General features: G+C 36.3%; 1 protein-coding gene across 12 annotated transcripts in view; it reads right to left on the bottom strand.

Moving 5' to 3' along the window:
- DMD (dystrophin) overlaps positions 1–18,633 on the bottom strand; it is a 1,243,922-nt gene that overhangs the window by 296,499 nt on the left and 928,790 nt on the right. For all 12 annotated transcript variants that reach the window (XM_065859822.2, XM_071812115.1, XM_071812091.1 and 9 more), the window contains one exon: positions 10,615–10,732. In XM_065859822.2, coding sequence (XP_065715894.1) covers positions 10,615–10,732 — 118 coding nt within the window. The remainder of the gene's footprint in view (positions 1–10,614; positions 10,733–18,633) is intronic.

Raw genomic sequence — 18,633 nt, 5'->3', positions numbered from 1 at the left:
CTCATCTACCGTATTTCACAAGTCACCACGGTAATTATTTGATTACCATAACAAAATGAAATCACCAGCTGGTGCAAGCCACACACCAAAGTCTTAGGATCTCTTGTCCACAGGCTAAGCCGGTATTTACTCAGGTTGGACTTGCAAAGGAGCTTTGGGACTGTGCAAAACACTTTTTGTTATTGGTTTATTCCCAACTCAAGCAAAACTAAAACCATGATAAATTTATTCTGAGGATAGCCAAAGTAAAATCCCTAGGCCAAATGTACTCCAGGGTGCTTAACTGCATTGTCTGAGAACAACTGCAGGTTCCAATATATGTTCTTTGTGTATTGCATTCATTTTAGAAAAAGAGATGGGACACAATGTACACCGAAATCTGCATTTGTCTGATATCACTGATTATGTGGCATCTAAATTTAGCTTGTAATCTCTGCAGAGCAGGACCTTTGTTTCCTGTTTGTTCTGTAATTACTACAGAAAATCATGGTCTGGCATAAATGAATATATACTGTTTTGACAGGTTTTAAAATAACTGTGGACATTAAATGTTGTCGATCAAACTACGGATGTCACTGGACGAGTCATTTAATCACATTTTGAAAACTCAATTTCTGAACAATTCCTTCTCTGTTATTTCAATTTATTTTCATTTTGACAAATTTGTTGCGACACAGCTAGCATAGATCTTCCATTTGTATCATCATGGTTAAAAAAAAAACCAAAAATGGGTATTTTTAGCTTTTACATGCCTGCTGCTATTCAAATATACAAAGTTCTGTGGAAGCTACTGTTTCTAATGCAGTACTACCTTGAAACAATGGCCAAAACAGCAAAGACTTAGATTTGTCATATTCAAACAAATCAGGTCAAAAAAACTACTCTTCTCAACGCATATGGCAGACAAAGGCTGGGAGATAAGATATATTATCTCACCTGAACTATGTAAAGAACTAAACATACAAAATTAAAAGACTTCTGAAATTACAAAGAAAGATTGTAGCAGATACGGAGATTAAATCAAGGTCATCCTCACCTCTGATGATACAAGGAGTTTGCTTTTACTGTGTTTCCATTGATCCCTAAAGAAAAGAAAATCCATATGCTATCATACAACTGACCTTAGACATAATGAGTAATTCGGTGCTTAGTGTTTGGCAGGGGGCTTCCACTAGGAAGAAAAATGAAGAATGGCAAGTATTCCTTGGATGTAATCATATATTTGCAAGGAAGGAGGAAAAAAAAACCTGCTCTCTTGGTTGTGGTATCTACCTTTAACAGTAGGCTGCCTCGGTCCTCACAAGCATTCTCTCTCTACTTTCCATCACTCATATGAGGGTTTCTCTTGGTATCCCAAAATTTTTTGTCACCTTTATCTTCCTTTTTCTTTCACCAATTAAAATTACAGATGCAACTTAATCCCTAGTCCAAGTGTTTAAATTAGCATTTGTGTGCCAAGTCCTGTTCTAGCTAAATAAAAACATGATTCCCCCACTTCGTCTGCAAGGATGAAGCACTTGCATCACTTTCAAAGCAATTTGTGACTTCACACTGACAAAAATCACCCTGCACAAGTAGTTAACAGAGCACAGCACCTTCATTGCTGATGGCAGCAATCCTTTTGGTCTTCTCTGAGGTGTTTTCAGTGCGCAGAGCATGGGCAGTGTTCCTGAGGAGAAAGTAAACAGGCAGAGGCACAGACCTGCTCCATTTCTGCTGCTGCAAGCAGCTAGGGGCTTATTAAAGATAAGAATTCACAGATATGTCAAACGATATCTGAGAAGCTGATAAGATCAAGTCTAAGAGAAGAAGTTAACATCTAAAAATACGTACTATTATTTGGCTAATTTGTTTTCCAGATCTCACATATTACAACCAGAAAAGTAATGGGACACTTACTGTACAAAGCCATGAAAACACTGAACAATGCTCAAGAATAGGCCTGTGCAACCATCACTAACTCTGATACAGTTTTCCTGCATTACCAGACAGAGCATTTTCTGCATTATCAGACAGAGTCCTGTTCTGATCTATGACAGCAATTTTCAGAAAACAAGCCCTAGAAAGAAGTAAGCAGGAGGGCATAGACAAGTGACAGGACCAGAAGAAATGGCCTCAAGTTGTGCAAAGGAAGGTTCAGATTGGACATTAGGAAATATTTATTCACAGAAAGGGTTGTCAGGCATTGGAAAAGCCTGTCAAGGGAAGTGGTGCAGTCACCATCCCTGGAGGTGTTTAAAAGATGTACAGAAGAGGCTCTTAGGGACATTGTTTAGTGTTAGATTTAGGTTACGGTTGGACTCAATTTTCTTACTGGCCTCTTCGAACTAAATGATTCTATGATTCTGTAACTACAAACTCACAGATTTTAAGGTTTAACTTTATTGGCCAAATGGACTTTATATAAACAGAGTGATGGAATTTCATCAGTAGACAGGGAATTTTAATTGGTTATAAAAAGAGGTTTTAACTTTTAAAAGTATTTCTTACAGCATAGAATGCTAATAAAGTTATAAATAATAGGCAGTTTTTCCCACCTCTTTCACTTTCGGAGCTCGATAATTTTGGATACTTACTTGCAATGGAGATAGGCCACAAGTGGTACAAATATTTTTAATGGCAAAATATTAATACTACAGCTTTTACAGAGAAAATTGACTGAGACTTTTTGGTATTGCCCAAAGAGAAAAACAATTCCTTTCTCATTATCTCACCACTACACAACTCAATGTACGATTATTCTACCACTGGCAAGATCTAAGTCAAACCTCCTCAGCATTTATAATTTAAGGCTATATTTTATGTAAATGTTAATTAACATTTGTAAAATGAGATTCAATCCAATTTTTAAATCCAATGTAATTAAAACCAGATTTTTTGCTCTAACACTGTAAATACGAAGTCTCACATTAGATACTGTAAAATATGTTGAAAACTGCAATAGTTCAGTGCTTGCTTTCCTGAAGAACTGCAAATTTTTTGGCAGCTTTCGTCAGTTAAATGTTTCAAAAATTATATTAACACTTCTGTAATAGTTTCAGATATGAAAGAAAAACTTGGTATCCTGAGAAGTACTCTCAATTTAATTCACATTTGCATATTATTTAATTCTTAAATATTCTTCAGAAGACATGGTACTAACAACTTCAGAGACCACAGAGTAAAGAAGTAGGACTTGCAATCTCATCCTGTATGGCAGTTCCTTACCTTCCCTTACATTTTGCTTATAACACTTCTGCAAGTAAATTTGCTTCCTTCTGAAGCTACCGAGACACTAACCTTATGAAACTAAAAAAAGAAAGCTCCTTGAAATTGCAGATTTCTATGAGTGTTAAAGATTTTCACAAAGACTTTGGGAACAAAGTCTGGCAGTTACATAAAACCTGTCTGTTAAAATATGACTCCCCTTGAGCATAGAAGAAGGAAAAGATAGCCCTAACAACACTATTAATGGGACTTATAATATGGTAGTACTTGGGGAAATGAACTGCCTCCTGACAGCCTGTAAACAGGACTTTGTTATTTCATGTCTGCTCATGGTTCTGGGCAACACTGACTTTCATTTAATTTGTGACTGGGTAGGCTGAAGGTTGGGAGGGCTGAAGATGTATATGCTTTGACCCTTTCACTAAAATCGCCTCCGTTACCTCAGTCTCCAAACATTTTAAGATCAGCAGAGTAAACAGCAGAATATCAAACAAGCTCAAATTTTCTTGGCACTATAAATTAGAAGACTTTTTTTTGTCTGTATGCTGACTGACCACTGCTATTGATTAACTTGGTCACTAAACGATTATCAACAGAGGTGAAAAAAAGAGACAAAAAGCAGACTGCAAAACCAGCTCTCCCACAATGCCATACCAAATCCTTCCCTAGGCTGAAATGGGAAGCACATTCTCCTTCTGTCAGGTGATGGTATATCCCAAATCCTTCAAGCAGTTAACTTCCTGTAGCTATGGCAACATCATACAATAATACATAACCCGCTAGTGCGAAGCATCCCTCTACCAAATCATGCTTTCCTTGTTCAGGGTGCTTTTTTTTGTTGTTGTTGCTATTTTATTTTATTTTATTTGTGGGCCTAGTCAAAACTATGTAAAGGCATTTAAAAAAGAAAAAAATTACACATCTCTGTTTCTGAAAGATCTCTTTCTGCTGCACAGCCTTACACTCCTTATTGGACTTTATCTTTGCTGTTCACAAGCTCACAACTGGCAGAGAACTCATTTTGAGGTCATGTTTTCCTGATGGAGATTTAGTCAACCATTCTGCTCTCCTAGCTATTTTGGAGGATAGATGACAAAATTTTCTAAGACTTATGATTTGAGTAAAATTAAGTGCCTCTATCCAACACAGCAATCCATGGTGCCCACTCTCCAACACAGACTGATTATAAAGGAACATAAAACTTGAAACATTCTTACCTATTTAGAAGTACCTGATCTAGAACTAGCCAGGTATATTCCACCTGAATCACCAAAAATTAACAAAAAAGACAAATTACCAAAAAAAAGATAAATTTAGTAATTATCAAACTCTCTTCACAGGCTTGAGAAGGTAAGTGTTCTAGGAGCAAGCCACCAGCACTGATATAACTTAACACACTTAGTAGCTCTGGGGTATCGAAAAAGCTGTGCCACTTTTACTCAATACTGCAAAGAAAGGAGGAAGGTCACCTTGTAGTCTCACATCTTTTTTGGGAGCATGACAACACCTGAAGTAGGCAGTTTAGAGCTTGCCCTTAGTCCACTGAACCATATGCGTTTAGTATATATACCCTGAGAAGTGATATATAACTAATTCCCCGATCAGTCAGACATTTCTGGGGCACATTATTTCCTGTTCTTACAGGGTAACTCCTCCCAGTGTTCAAAAAAACCTTCTTACTCCCTCTTAAAATGTACCATAACTTTCCTACATATCCTGTAGCAACAAATTTGTGGCAAGGAACTGGTTTCAGATGGGGAACTCAGTAATGTTATCCCTTTCAGCTATAGTTTTTTCTTGTTGCTGATGTTTCTTTAACAATGACTGTTTTTTTCCTTCTTTCCTTTCCATGGCATAGAGTTCACAGGAAAAACAAGATTTCAGATCTAAAGAAGTACTTCAGGATGATTAACAAAACGTGCACCTTTATGATACTGGAAAGCTGTTACTCAGGTTCTTGAGAAGTTCTTGAAACACATGGAATCCAGAGATTATATTTCAATAATTCAGCTTAAAAATATCAACAAACTAACTGGGCAAACTCTATACAAGTATAGTTTTCACTTACGCCTTTTTTTTTTTTTTTAACAGTCTTGGTAACTATCAGTTTTACTACTGAATGACAATCTTCAGATTGTATAAATTTATTTTTCCAAGTGGTAAACTCTTTATTTGTATTCAATAACTCTAAGATAAAACCACACAGATGGCAGTACAATGGAGACAGCTATTTTATAAACACGTCAAGAACAGTACAGCTTTAATTTACTGTGGAGTTTCCATACATATTGTCATGAAAGTGATGACAAGTTGATGATTTTGCCATAAAACTGCCAAATACAGCAAACTATTTAGTAAAGGCAGTTTTATGGAGTGGTACGCAGACATTCAGATTCTTTTCAGATTAGTTCAAGCACAGCTCTCCTAACAACCAATTATAACAGATAGTTTTTCTTTGAAAAACAAACAAATAAAAAACCCAATCAAACAAACAAAAAAAAGAACCCGAAAACAACAACATAAAACACCCCCCAAAAAAAACAAAACCAAAAATAAAACCCATGCAAACAAACAAAAAACAAACTGCGAAAGCAAAATAACTCTACATCCTCTATAAATTATTCATGAATTTGTAGACTTGGCTTTAAAAACTGCCAAATAAAATTTCAAAAGGAACCATTTGGTCCCAATGTGTAATTCTTGATCAAAATAGTCTTCAGTGAAATCCTTGTTTTTATTGCTATTATTTATGTATTTAATGTAATAGAACTTAACCTCTCAAGTGATATTTTGAGAATTTTGCACAAATGCTGAAGGAAGATATGTTTTACTTTGGCTTCCTTTAATCTTGAAAGGGAGAATCGTTGGCCTGTAAGAGATTATTTCTTCATAGAGTTCCATAAATATTCATTTTTCATACCTTCTCTATTGCTTACACAGCCAGAAACCACATTACAAAATTGGGATGCAAATTACTAGGAAAGTAAAACTGCAGAAAGGTTATTCACCATTATATTTTGCATGTGTGTGAACACAGCAGTAGGAAGGCTTGCTATTTAAAGTTTGTTATGTTTCCAGGATCTAGTAAGATTTAACACAGCCTTTGTAATTACTTCGGTGTTTCTGATTGTAAGACTGTAGATTTGTTTTTATTATCTCTCAGTATATTCCCATATTGACTTGTTAGCAGCTTTATGTATTACATACATAGGAACTTTCGGAAAATAAACGGAATTTTCAAAGTTTAATTACTTTATGATATTCAAAGTTGCTTATAAACTCATTCAATTTAAAGAAACAACATTGTCATCAGTAGTAATGCAAAGTGTTTTGAAACTGTGTTGCATTATGCAGAGACAAATGGTATTGTACAGCATATGGTTCTGTAGAATAAAGTATTTTCTTGAGGTCTTTAAAAGCACAAGTGCTTTTCCGCACAACTTTTCCTCGAGAGTTAATATAATTATTATTCTTATGTATTCTTTAATATGTAAGTTGTAAACAAATTATGATTTACATAGGATAAACAGAGATTTGAGTATAACATTATGTAAATATAACACAATCTTTACTTCGTACAGCCAAGTTCCTGCAATTTCATATAGATAATATAGGGTGGGGAAAAAAAGGTTAAAGGGAAATAAATAATTTGTATGAACTTCTCTTTAATTTCTGTTTTCATTTCCTAAAGACTAAACCTATCCAAACTGGAACATAGGAGGTTCCAATTAAACAATATATCTGTTCACTGATACTGGTCAGATCCCTTTGTCAGGTTTTTTACTAGCACCTTAATAATAGTGTGGCCAGCAGGACTAGAGAAGTCATTGTGGCACTGTACTGGACACTGGCGAGGCCACACCTTGAATCCTGTGTTCAGTTTTGGGCCCCTCGTCATAAGAAGAACGTTGAAATACTAGAGAGAGTTCAGAGGAGGGTGATGAAACTGGTGAGGGGTCTGGAGCACAAATCTGATGAGGAGCAGCTGAGAGAGCTGGGGCTGTTTAGCCTGGAGAAAAGGAGGCTGAGGGGAGACCTTTTCACTGTCTACAACCACCTGAAAGGAGGTTGTAGCACCGAGAGTGTTGGCCTCTTGACCCAAGTAGCAAGTTATAGGACAAGAGGAAATGGCCTCAAGTTGCACCAGGGGAGGTTTAAATTGGGTATTAGGAAAAAAAAATTTATGGAAAGGGTTGTCAGGCATCGGAACAGGCTGCCTAGGGGAGTGGTGGAGTAACCATCCCTGGGGAGCTTAAAAGGCATTTAGACAAGGTTCTTAGGGACATGGTTTAGTGTTAGAGTTAGGTTATGGTTGGAGTTGATGATTCTGACGGTCTCTTCCAACAGAAATGATTCTATGATTCTACAACCCTTTAAATTAGCCCGTCTTCTTAGCTGTTTACTTCTTGAAGTGTGAGATCCTGGGCTTCAGCCCAGGAAGAGGTGCTGCACTAGATACAGCTAAGTCTATCAGCTCCTACATGACAGATCATCACACTGCAGCCCTGCACTCCCGTCCCTTCATGATGGGATCCAATGCATGTGGAACCTGATGGTGTGACATCACAGATAGCTCCATATGAGAGTGGGACACAACCAGTGCAGAGGAGCACGAATGGCTCAGTGCTGATGCTCAAGTCAAGAAAATGAATAGATTTGAATTAATACTCACAACTGCTAAGACATAACCATGGAAACCAATCTGTATTCATGAAGAAGGGAAAAAAAAACAGCAAATAGGGAACAGTCTGCAATGAGGTAGTCAGGGGGGACTTGCAGCAAGGCTCTGGTCAAAGTGTAATGGAGGGGACGCTCTCTAGGGCTGTGGGAAACACACCCTTGCACATGGAGCAAGTTCTCCAGTCCAAGGTTCAGCTCTGACTGCAAGCAAGATTCCCAGGGATGGACTTGGGGACAACACCTTGAGTGCAGCAGGCTCTGTATGTGCTGGGCTGCAAGGCGAAACAACTGCAGTGGGTGAGAGCACTGTACAGCACAATGGGATTCGGAGGAGCTGTGTCAGGGAGCACACAGTTAGAGAGCACTCCAGGAGAGTCTTCCCTCTTGTGTTCAGGACAGCACAGCACTGCGAAGGGGTGGAAGAAATGAACTACCCCTACGATAGCTGTAGCAAGAACAAGTGGATCCTGTCTATACAGGTATGTAGTAGGCCTAATTCAAACTAAACAGAGCAATCTCCATCTTCTTCACACAACATACAGGGTAAAAACAAAACAAAACAAAACATACAACTAAAAATACAAAAATTACTGGTGTTCTTTTAAAGAATTACTTCAGGTGACAATATGCCACATTTGGTATATATTCAGAAAAACCTTATGTGTCACATCGTAAAGTCCTTGCATTTCTTTTTCCCCCCCAAGAAAGATCATGATCTCCTTAAAACATGAAAGTAATAAATACCCCGAACAACCTACAATTATACAAATATAAAATAAGCATGAAAAAAACATGAATCCAGTTTGCTGCCTCAGAAGTCTGGATCAAAAATGGCCCTGATTATACTTTATCTCCCTCCACTGCAGAAACGCAGACCCTGTATATTTCTGCCAATAAATATTTTGTTTACTTTAAAATTGCTTCATTAGCAAAAATAGGATGATGTTAGAAGATGCTATATTACAGCAAAATGTACTTGAAAGAAAATAAACGGACATGACCTATATCTACTGCATACGTTGCACTTCTACAGTCAACAATATTGACATTTCCAACATAGAAAATTGACTGCTAAATCACAGCAAAAATTAATCTTGTATAATCTAAGTTCAAAATCAACTAATCATTTTGGGAATGCTTACAGATAAAACTCATGTAAAATATATTCACCACACTACTAGCCAAAGATACAAGCTTTAATATAGGTGGGTTACCACATACTCATTGATGATTCACAGTCTGATAGCTGTCTTTCCTTTTTTTTTTCTGTATGAGAAAGAAGCATTTAATTTGTCTTAGAAGGCAATTTCACTTAAAGTGAAGCGCAGTTTTCCAACAGAACAAGACTTAGCCATACATACAATTCACATGAGGGCATACAGGAATTATACTTGCATTTCATGTAGTCTACAATTCTTATCTTTAGAAGACTTGTCTCAGAATTAAAAATTAAAACATACTAGAAAAAACTGATGGGAGTACTACATATGTTGGCTTTGAAGTGCTGTAAAGCTGAGTTATATGTATACACTTAATCTGAACTCAACTGAGTATGTGATTCCAAAATTAATCTGCATGTCAAACAGGAACAGGTACTTATACAATATATAAGTGCAATGCATTTCTTCTCAGACTTCAAATAAAACAAATACGTATCCTGTCTCTCTCAGTAATATGTTTCAAAGCCAGGAAGAGAATAGCAGTTAAGCAATGTTATTTCACAAAGGACATAGTCTAGTTTATGTATGTGGTACTAAAAACAATGCAGTCCAAACATGCAATATGATTTTGACATATTATGGAAAGGATTTACCTGATCAAATAAAGAGATAATGTGCGTGTGTGTATGCATATTTAATTTTTTTTAAATACGAGGATAGAGAAATTCAGCCCTTGTATATAACTTTACAGTAATCGGTTTCAGGGAGGTATTCCTGGTCTCCAGACCAAGATGTACAAAACAGTATGAATCCACCTAAAGTGAATTGGCTGCAACCACACAGAAAGCATTCGGTCTGGGTCTTCTCTAAGCTCTGCAGGGGACTTCTAGGACAGTAAGAAATCATTTTTTTTGTCGTTTTCAGTCCGGAGTACTCAGTAACTGAAGATATATAACAGTCCACCACAAAGGGCTGCTTTTATAGCATGACCTTGAGACTGTGTTTCATCCTATAGCAAAGGGCGTAAGGACATGCAAAAATCCAAAGGCGACAAGACTGCGTCTTTGATAGACTTCTTCTAAAACTACTAATTTTTCCACCTTTGACACAGGTGGGTGGTTAATTCTGGAAAGGGAAACTGGATCTGAAGAACTAATCCAGACTAATACAGACCATCATCAGACTTCCGCGTCAGCTGAAGGGAGATGAAAGAAGAGGCTGTGGTTTTACTACGAGGGATGGAATTGAAAGCTTCTCACAGCCTATGGCTATACTCTGTGAATTCTTTATTTTTCCTCCTTGTTTAAGAATAAATGTATTAATTATCTGTAGCGAACGCACTTGGAGAGAAGCAATATGAAATTAAGGAAAAAAACTGAAATATACATTCACTGACTTTCACTTACATTTCTCCTATATACAATTTGAAAAATATGTGTGAGAACTGCCTCCTGATGGAACTCTCATGGCAAAAGTGTAAACTGCCTGAAAAATGCTAGGCTTATTAATTATTACAAAATTTTTCATATTTGCTGAAACATCATATGATAGCAGAATCACCACTTACTGCGGTCAGTAATTATTGTTCTGGCCTCTTGATTGCTTGTCTTGTTTTTTAGATTTTGTGCTGCAGTTACTAGTTCATCCAGTTGGGGACGTCTTTGCTCCAGATCCTGTAGTATCGCCTAGTTGCACACAAATACAAAATAAAACAAAACAAAGAGCATGTAGAGCTGTTGAGAAGACCATGTTCAGGGACTTTTTTTTTTTTTTTTTTGGTACCAGTTTGATAAGAAGCAGAAAGACTGTTTGCTGTTTCAAACAATACAAAGAATTTAGTCTAGAACTTCCAAATGTTGCTATTCTTAACACAAAAATACCAAGTCTAACTTGTAATAATTATTTTAAAATAATCTATAGAATAAATAGAAAACAAAAGTAAGTCTTATTTTTTTTAACCCATCAAATTATGCAGGGTGAGCTATTTTCCTCTAGAAAGGTATAGAAGGATACTAGTCTTCTACATTACCTTAGATTTTACAGTGTTTTTGAAAAATGTATATATATAGGGGTTTGATTCTTGCAGATCAAGCAGGATCTTCCTAGTAAATCATGAAGTCTAATTAATAATGTTTATTTCTTAATATTTTAAGACTGTTTAATTACTCTCTGTTGGTTTAAAGCCAATATATGTCTGTTAACATTGCTTCTTCTGTCCTGATACCCTACCTAGCAGAAAAGTAATTAACGTTCAAAATAATTTATATGTTAGTTAGGTGCATAAAGCCCTGGCAATGTGAATAGAAAGTAAGAAGTAGATCTAGACTTTTTCACAGGGAAAAAGATGGGCTTCGGATTAATGAATCACGGTCTTTAGAATGAATAAAAATCAAACTAGTTTTAGAAGTAACTAAAATGAGAACTCAAGGAAAGTAAGGTATATAAGATTTATGCATTTATCCGTTTAAATTATTTTAAAGAATTAAGGGAAAACAAACAAGGGATCAGTTTAATGGTTTCCCAGATAAGAGGCATCCAAGCATGTATTTAAAAGACATTGAAAAAATCTAGCAACTTCAAGTCTGTATCATGTAGCTTCCAGAAAAGCTGCTCACTAGATTTCCAGTCTTAAGAGTTGGAAGTAGCAAAATTTATTACCAAATTCTGAACAAATGACTCGTTTCTGCCCACAATTTAGAGTCACCAGAAGAGAACAGTATGTTGTCAGATAGCTAGTAGGTACAGATATTGTGAAAATGGACTGTGCAGAAGGGACATTAAAACCTGCCCAACACGCTCAGATAATTATGTGGCCTCTGAAATACCATAATATCTCTCTTTCTCTCTCCTTCCCCTACCCAGATTCTGTTTAAAGGAGGAAAAGGAAATTAAGTGAGTCTAAGGTCTTACACCAACTGTGACTCTGAAGTGTTCCCTAAAGTTTCCTAAATATCATTTTTATATTTGATATAGTGAATAGGAGAATGATTTATCTGATCCAACCTGAGTCTCCAGCCAGCCATGAAATGCTGTGCTTGAGCCACAGAAGAAGACTTCTGCTATATGAAGTCTGGTAAGAAACAAAGCAATAGGTAAGGACTGCTCAGTAACCATTTGCTCAGTACCAAAAGGAGAGAATGGAGCTAACGTTTGCCTGAGTGCTGTACAGAATGACTTACCCACAAGACCCATCTGCAATTCCTGAACTGGACACTCAGGAAAACTAGCAATGCTTCTTTAAAGTGAGTCTTGCTAGCTCTGCTGTTTCCTTGGAGACACTACAATCTTGTCCCTATATGGACTCTGAGGACATCCTTGCCTCTGTCATTTAATGTGAATAAAATTACTTCCTACTAGATGTACTAATGGGTATTTTTTGAAAGGTCAAGGAGGACATCTTCAAACCCTTACACAGATCTGAAGATGCTTGGACCTGTCTGAATACAATAATGTATATTTATAGAACAGACTTTTTTTCTGAGTCTTACAAAGGTAACCATTCAGAATAAGGAAAAAAACAAATGTTCCTCAAATATATATTCTTTCTTTGATTTAATACAAAGTGTCTGAGAAACTTATCCAAACAATGTCCTATTTTATTCAGTAAAGTTGTATCAATTAACATTGTAAAATTATTACAATCTTTATTGGTGTCCTGATTTTGTTAAAAACAAGACCAGTTTCTCTTTCAGTGAATTTTCCTTTCAGCTAAGTGCCATCTAAGTAACTGTACTCTTCCGAATTTTTTGCCTGCATGTTTTTCTCAGACACTCTGTTTGGTGCTGATATTGCCAAGGTGAAGATCAACAGAATGCTGAAGAAGCCTCATGTTTAGATTTATTGCTATGACATCCCAGAATTCCACACATCCCATAATTGAGAGGGGTGTGTTTGAGGAGGGGCGGACAGAACAGGTGACTAAAACTGACCAACTGAGTATTCCATCCCATAATCGTCATACCCCCTATATAAGAGGGTGATCACGAGGGTCAAGCTCTCTTTGACCATGGCCAGCATCTAAAGAGGACCCTCTCTGCATGCCTGTGACCTACAGGCCTCAGGCCCTGCATCCCTGAACCCAGTTTCCAGTTTGCTGTGAAGTCCCACCTGTGACTTCTGGGTGCCAGTTCTGTAGCTGCTGGAGCCACGTCAGCTCCACCCACCCAGTTCTGCTGCTGCTGAAGTGACACCAACTCCATATTGAGCATTCAAGATTGGTTTTGTATATTTTGTATATATTCGTATATATTCTCTATTTATTAGTAGCATTACTAAAATACTTTAAACCCTTCCAACTTGAAGTCTAAATATCTTTTCCTTCCTTCTTATCTTCCTTATAATCCTTCCGATCTAAAGGAAGGGGTGGAGGGAAAGTGAGGGGGCAACAGGGAGCATCTGCTATGGTTTATTGTCGCCTTGCCTTAAACCTTGACAATTGGTACAATTTTACCAATTGGTAGAATATTACACAGTAAACATGTGTTCTACATGGAACCTGCATTGCACATGCATATGCAAATCCTGATGGAAATTTGGATAAAAGTAGCTATTAATACTAAAATACACAATTCCTGAGCCTTACTGTGATTCTATAGCACGGAAGTAAACAGCAACACTTGAGCTCCACTTAAAGTATTCTCAAATTCAGAAAATATTCTGTGACTGGATAAACTAATCATATAAATTGATTTTGTGGATAACCAAAATATAAATAATTATGCTAGGAAGATAAGTGCTCTGATGAATGCAAATTAAAAGACAGTCAAGTATGATGTTTGGAAAAAAAAAAAAAAATAGTTTCAAAGGATTACCTGAAATGATATAAAACAAACAAACAAACAAACTCAAAACCAAAACCGGAAACTTTTTCTATATGGAGATAATTTTTAAAACTTTTACAAATTCAGCCAGATATATAAAGTTGTAAAATTGGATCTTGAACAGTAAACTAAGTGGAAACTATTAGAAGATGTTGTTACAACAGATGTGGGAAGAAAAACTCATTAACAGTGGCATCCTTGTGGAGGCACTGCAGATGCAACAGACCAGATGCCTCTGGTTCAGAATGTCAGCACACTGAAATAGATCTGCTAAGTAAAAATGGGTAATGCAGAAATAAAACTTATTACAAAAGGATTTCCAAAATCCATTAAACAGAAATCTAGATACTCCCCACCAGGTCACCAAAAGCACAGGTACAAAGACTTAAGAAGTCAGCTACACTAAAAGGATTTTTCGCTTTAAATAAATATTTGTATTCTTGTACATATAATTTCCCTTTACTATCACGTTCCTAGTGCTCTCTTAAATTACAATGCTTTATTCTGTAAAACATTATAGATCAAATTTAATAAAGAAATTTGTGTTTAGTAATAAATGTAATTCAACGTGAGCAGCTCAACAATGAAGGATTGTTGACATCCATGGTTGTACAAATACAGCTTTAAACCCCAAAGAGCTTTTCTTTATGTTCCATATATCTACAAGTGCCAACATAATAATGCTTGGTGACAGCGCAGTAATGGAAAGATGAGACAGTCATCAAACCTGCCTACAGTTTGTTAGAAAGGGATGCTATTCACTTTTAACAATCTTTCCACATTTGTGGACAGCAGCTGCTCAAAAGAAAAATCCAATTTTCAGGTTCCTAACTTTTATGATTTCTTTACACAAAATGGGGCTGAAGTATGGAACAAAATATTTAAGGCAGCAACTGAAATAATCTGTATGAAAATTATTAAAAAATAAACTGAAGAACGGAAACAGGTGAAGTGTGACAAATTCTTGGTGCAACTGCAAGCCTTGAGACTGAGAATTGAAATATTCTCTAGCTTCATAATATATAGCATGCTTCACCTTGCATAAATGTCACTCTAGCCATGTATGTAGTAGTGGAAATAAAAGATGGGATCTTTAAAATCTATCCAACCTTTCTTTTTCTTTTTCCTTTTCCTTTTCTTTTTTCTTTTTTTTTGTTTGTTTGTTTGTTTTGTTTTCTTTGTTTGTTTGTTTTCTTTTTTCCTGACTTTATGACAAGCATCATTAAACGGGAATATCTGAATTCCAGGATGGTAAGAAGTCTTAAACATTCAACTAATCACTTCCTAGTGTTGATTATGGGTGTTTGCTCTTCAATATCAGAAGCAACTTTTCTCACACGAAAGTCAGGACTTTTCATCTCCCATTGCTGAACTACAAACATATAGACGAGAGGTAAGGTTGCTGTTCTGCAATATTATATATGATTGTGCCTCGGTCTGTATGCTTCTTTAAAAAGGCTCTGGGTCTAATTTGCAAGCATTTTATATTCTTAAGTTGAAAAATGTCTCTGAAAGCAAAGAAATTAAAATGCCATAAAAAATGAAAGATTAATGCCCAAAGTAAGTCCTCTGTAGTTGTATAGAGTAGTATGCCTTCACAATTTTTCTGTGTACTTATGTTCTAAAAGTCAAATATAGTTCACTATCTAGGTAAAAACAATAAGAGTGAGTGATCAAAGAAACTATGTCTGGTGAAAAATATATTTAGATAAGACCTCCCATACTAAGAGCAAACTGTAAGCACCATTTTGTCATAAACAATCCATAGCTGAAGACTAAGTCTTCCCAACTGTTTGGGATGGTTTGTTTTGACCGATCCCCAACCTTGTTTAATGAAAGAAACCAGTGAACCAAAAAAGCAGAACTGAGTGATTAATATGGGAATGTAAGAGAAAAGGAAGATATGTTTTTCTTCTTGTGAACCTATCCACTACTCCAAACTCAACAAGATATTCTTTAAAAAAGCGTAATTCCATTAAACCGTTGTTGAGGAAACTATTTGCTCATCTTTTGAAAAACTTCAGACTCTAAACCTTAAATTTAAACAAAAAATGAAGCAGTTACTACCTGAGCAAAATGTATGGCCATGACAAGTTTTACTTAAAACAACTGAGTTTCTTAAGGCTAGTTGATTGTCTAAATATAATATGTATATATACACCTAGAAAGAGAGAAAGCTTTGGAAAAAAGCTTGCTAACAATTTCAGAAAATGCAGATATGCAACACCTACAATTCATCTGCATAATAAAATTGGCTTTGTTAAGTTATTCCTCCCAAGCACAATTTGAATTTGTTTTCTTGTCACTAAGCAGGAAGGGAATATGAGAAAATTTTCATTTACATACTCTCTAAATTTAAACATAAACTTATGAAATAGTGAAAGTAATATAAGGCAGTAGAGTTTTCTTTTGGAAACAACTTTTGTTTTGGCTATTAGTTGTTTTGTCTTTTCCCTAAGGCACATACAATTTCAGGAAAACAAGAAGATCTGGAGTTACTATTTAGCAGTATTGCTAGCTGATTAGTACCCATCAGTGAAATTAAAACATTAACAGACTGGACACTATTATTGGATTTTGCCTGCATTATACCTGCAGCTTAAGTTTTTGAAAGCACATATTTTTATGCCCATCTAGGGCCCACTCAGGAACTGCCTAAGGAGCTCTACCCACTGTCTTAGTGAACATACTGCTGCGGGAAAGCCACCAGTGGCAGATTATCGGGTGTCTCACTAGATGCATGAAAAAGCATTATAGAACTTTTTGTATGCTATCTATGACAGTCACTCAACAAATTATGCTGGTGGCATTGCAAATGTCTGAGGACTGTTACTTTTCAACTTCTGAATTCTGGTCCATACTATAAAGTCATAACAGTGAAAAGTACGATATGCTGTTGATATATGCTAACCAAACCAACCCAAATGGGGAGTACCTAAATTGAATCTCCGTGTTTTGACCAAGAATATAAAGTGATGGTGATGGCTGGAGCTGGGATAACTCTCACCCTCTCTCTTCCTCCACCGGTCCCCATTTGTGTATAGAAAAGGACTTTGGGCACAGATATTGTAACACCTCTAAGGAAAGTTGACTGAACTGTAGAAGAGAAAAAAAAGCTCAAAAATCTGAGTTCACAGGGAAATCAACTACTCTTCTCCAGAACTGCAGGAGACAGATACCCTTCTACTCATCCACAAATGGTGTGGTCACCAAGAAAAGGCACGTCCAGTATGGATCAGAGTCACAGGGTACAAGAAAGAGACCTCCTGAGAGGCTAGAAGCCAGTCAAGGCCCATTGAGATGTGTTTTACCACCCTCATAGACCACCAAGCTGGGTATTGACACTAGGAAAAAGGTGACATACACCTAGGTTGCAAGACAAAGATAATATGATTTGAACCAGGTCCAGCAAGGCAGAATGTGCCCTAGTCTTAGAAATAAAAAGCTGGAAGCAAATAAAAGTTCAGCCTGCAGCTAGAAAGATTTTCAGATTAGGAAAATAGGCTGCAATGTAAAGATGCACTACATCTCTTACAGAGGCATTTCCAATTAATGCATGTCAGTGGCAGTTACCTAGATGTGAAATTAAATAAGACTAAATTTGGATATGTATTATGAACTAATAATGCTGTAGACTTTTCACACTCTTACAAGGAGATCAGTTTATAACAAGTCAAGTAGAAAAAAAGTGACCAAAGGAGTTCAATGAGACAATAGAAGCCTTTCCCTTGAAAAACTTGGACTTTTCAATCCCACTCCTTTTCAGGAGAAAAATAATATATAAATAGGGGCAAAGACTTCCAAAATCCTTGCAAAGGTTTTCCTTGTTTAGTGGCATTTACAATGTCATGTTTTTCTGAGCTAACCTGTAACTCAGTACCTCTCCTTTATGCTGGATTTGCAGAAAAGATGTGTTTGAGATACAGAAAGTATGCAAGCTGTCCACATGGTGAAAGGAACCTGCAATATCGCAAGAAGTTGCAAGAATGCTATACTAAAAAAGAGCATCTTAAAAATGAATTTAACTTGCTCTCAACAGCTACTAATGACACTTTATACTACAATACATGGAGTGAGGCAGGACTGTAGCAGAAGCAGTTGCATTTCCAACTTTTCCTGGATAAATGCTAAACAAAAATTCATAGTCTTTAGGAACGCTAAGTAGATTGGGAAGCATAGCTACTATGTGCTAACTAAGATCACAAGATTTTTTTTTGACAGACTGCATAATTTTTACAATAATGCATAATAATATGTTCATAATTGATGAACACTGGCAACTATCTCAGATATCATCTATGGGAAAATAAGCACTGAAGAGATAGATGTTATGAAAGAAACATGCTGTCTATGCTATTTTGCACATATAGTGCATATCCAGGAAGAGGGTCAAATCACCAGCAGATCGCTCATTCTAATTGAGATGTTTTGTATGGGCTGCACTGGAGTCCGTTCAGTGGACAGAATGGAGAGAAAAGACTAGGAAAGATTACAGCTTAACATGGTTTGTGAATGAATCATTCTCAGATAAAAGGAATTAGCACTATCATAGCCATTGCCAGAAAACAAAGAATAAAGTTAAATATACATCTGTGTATTTTTACAGTGGAAAAAAAAATCTAAATATTTGGGTATTTGGCTATAATGGCATCCATTCAACCAGAAGACAGCGATAAATCACTTAAAAGAACTCAAGACTGAAACAGAATTACAGGTCTATGAGTAAATCTAAGTATATGTGAATTGTATATGAAATTACAGCCTAT

This window comes from Patagioenas fasciata, chromosome 1, assembly GCF_037038585.1.
Source record: "Patagioenas fasciata isolate bPatFas1 chromosome 1, bPatFas1.hap1, whole genome shotgun sequence".
Classification (NCBI taxonomy): Eukaryota; Metazoa; Chordata; class Aves; order Columbiformes; family Columbidae; genus Patagioenas; species Patagioenas fasciata.
Note: the sequence above shows the minus strand (reverse complement) of the source record. Positions and strands in the feature narration are given on the sequence as shown.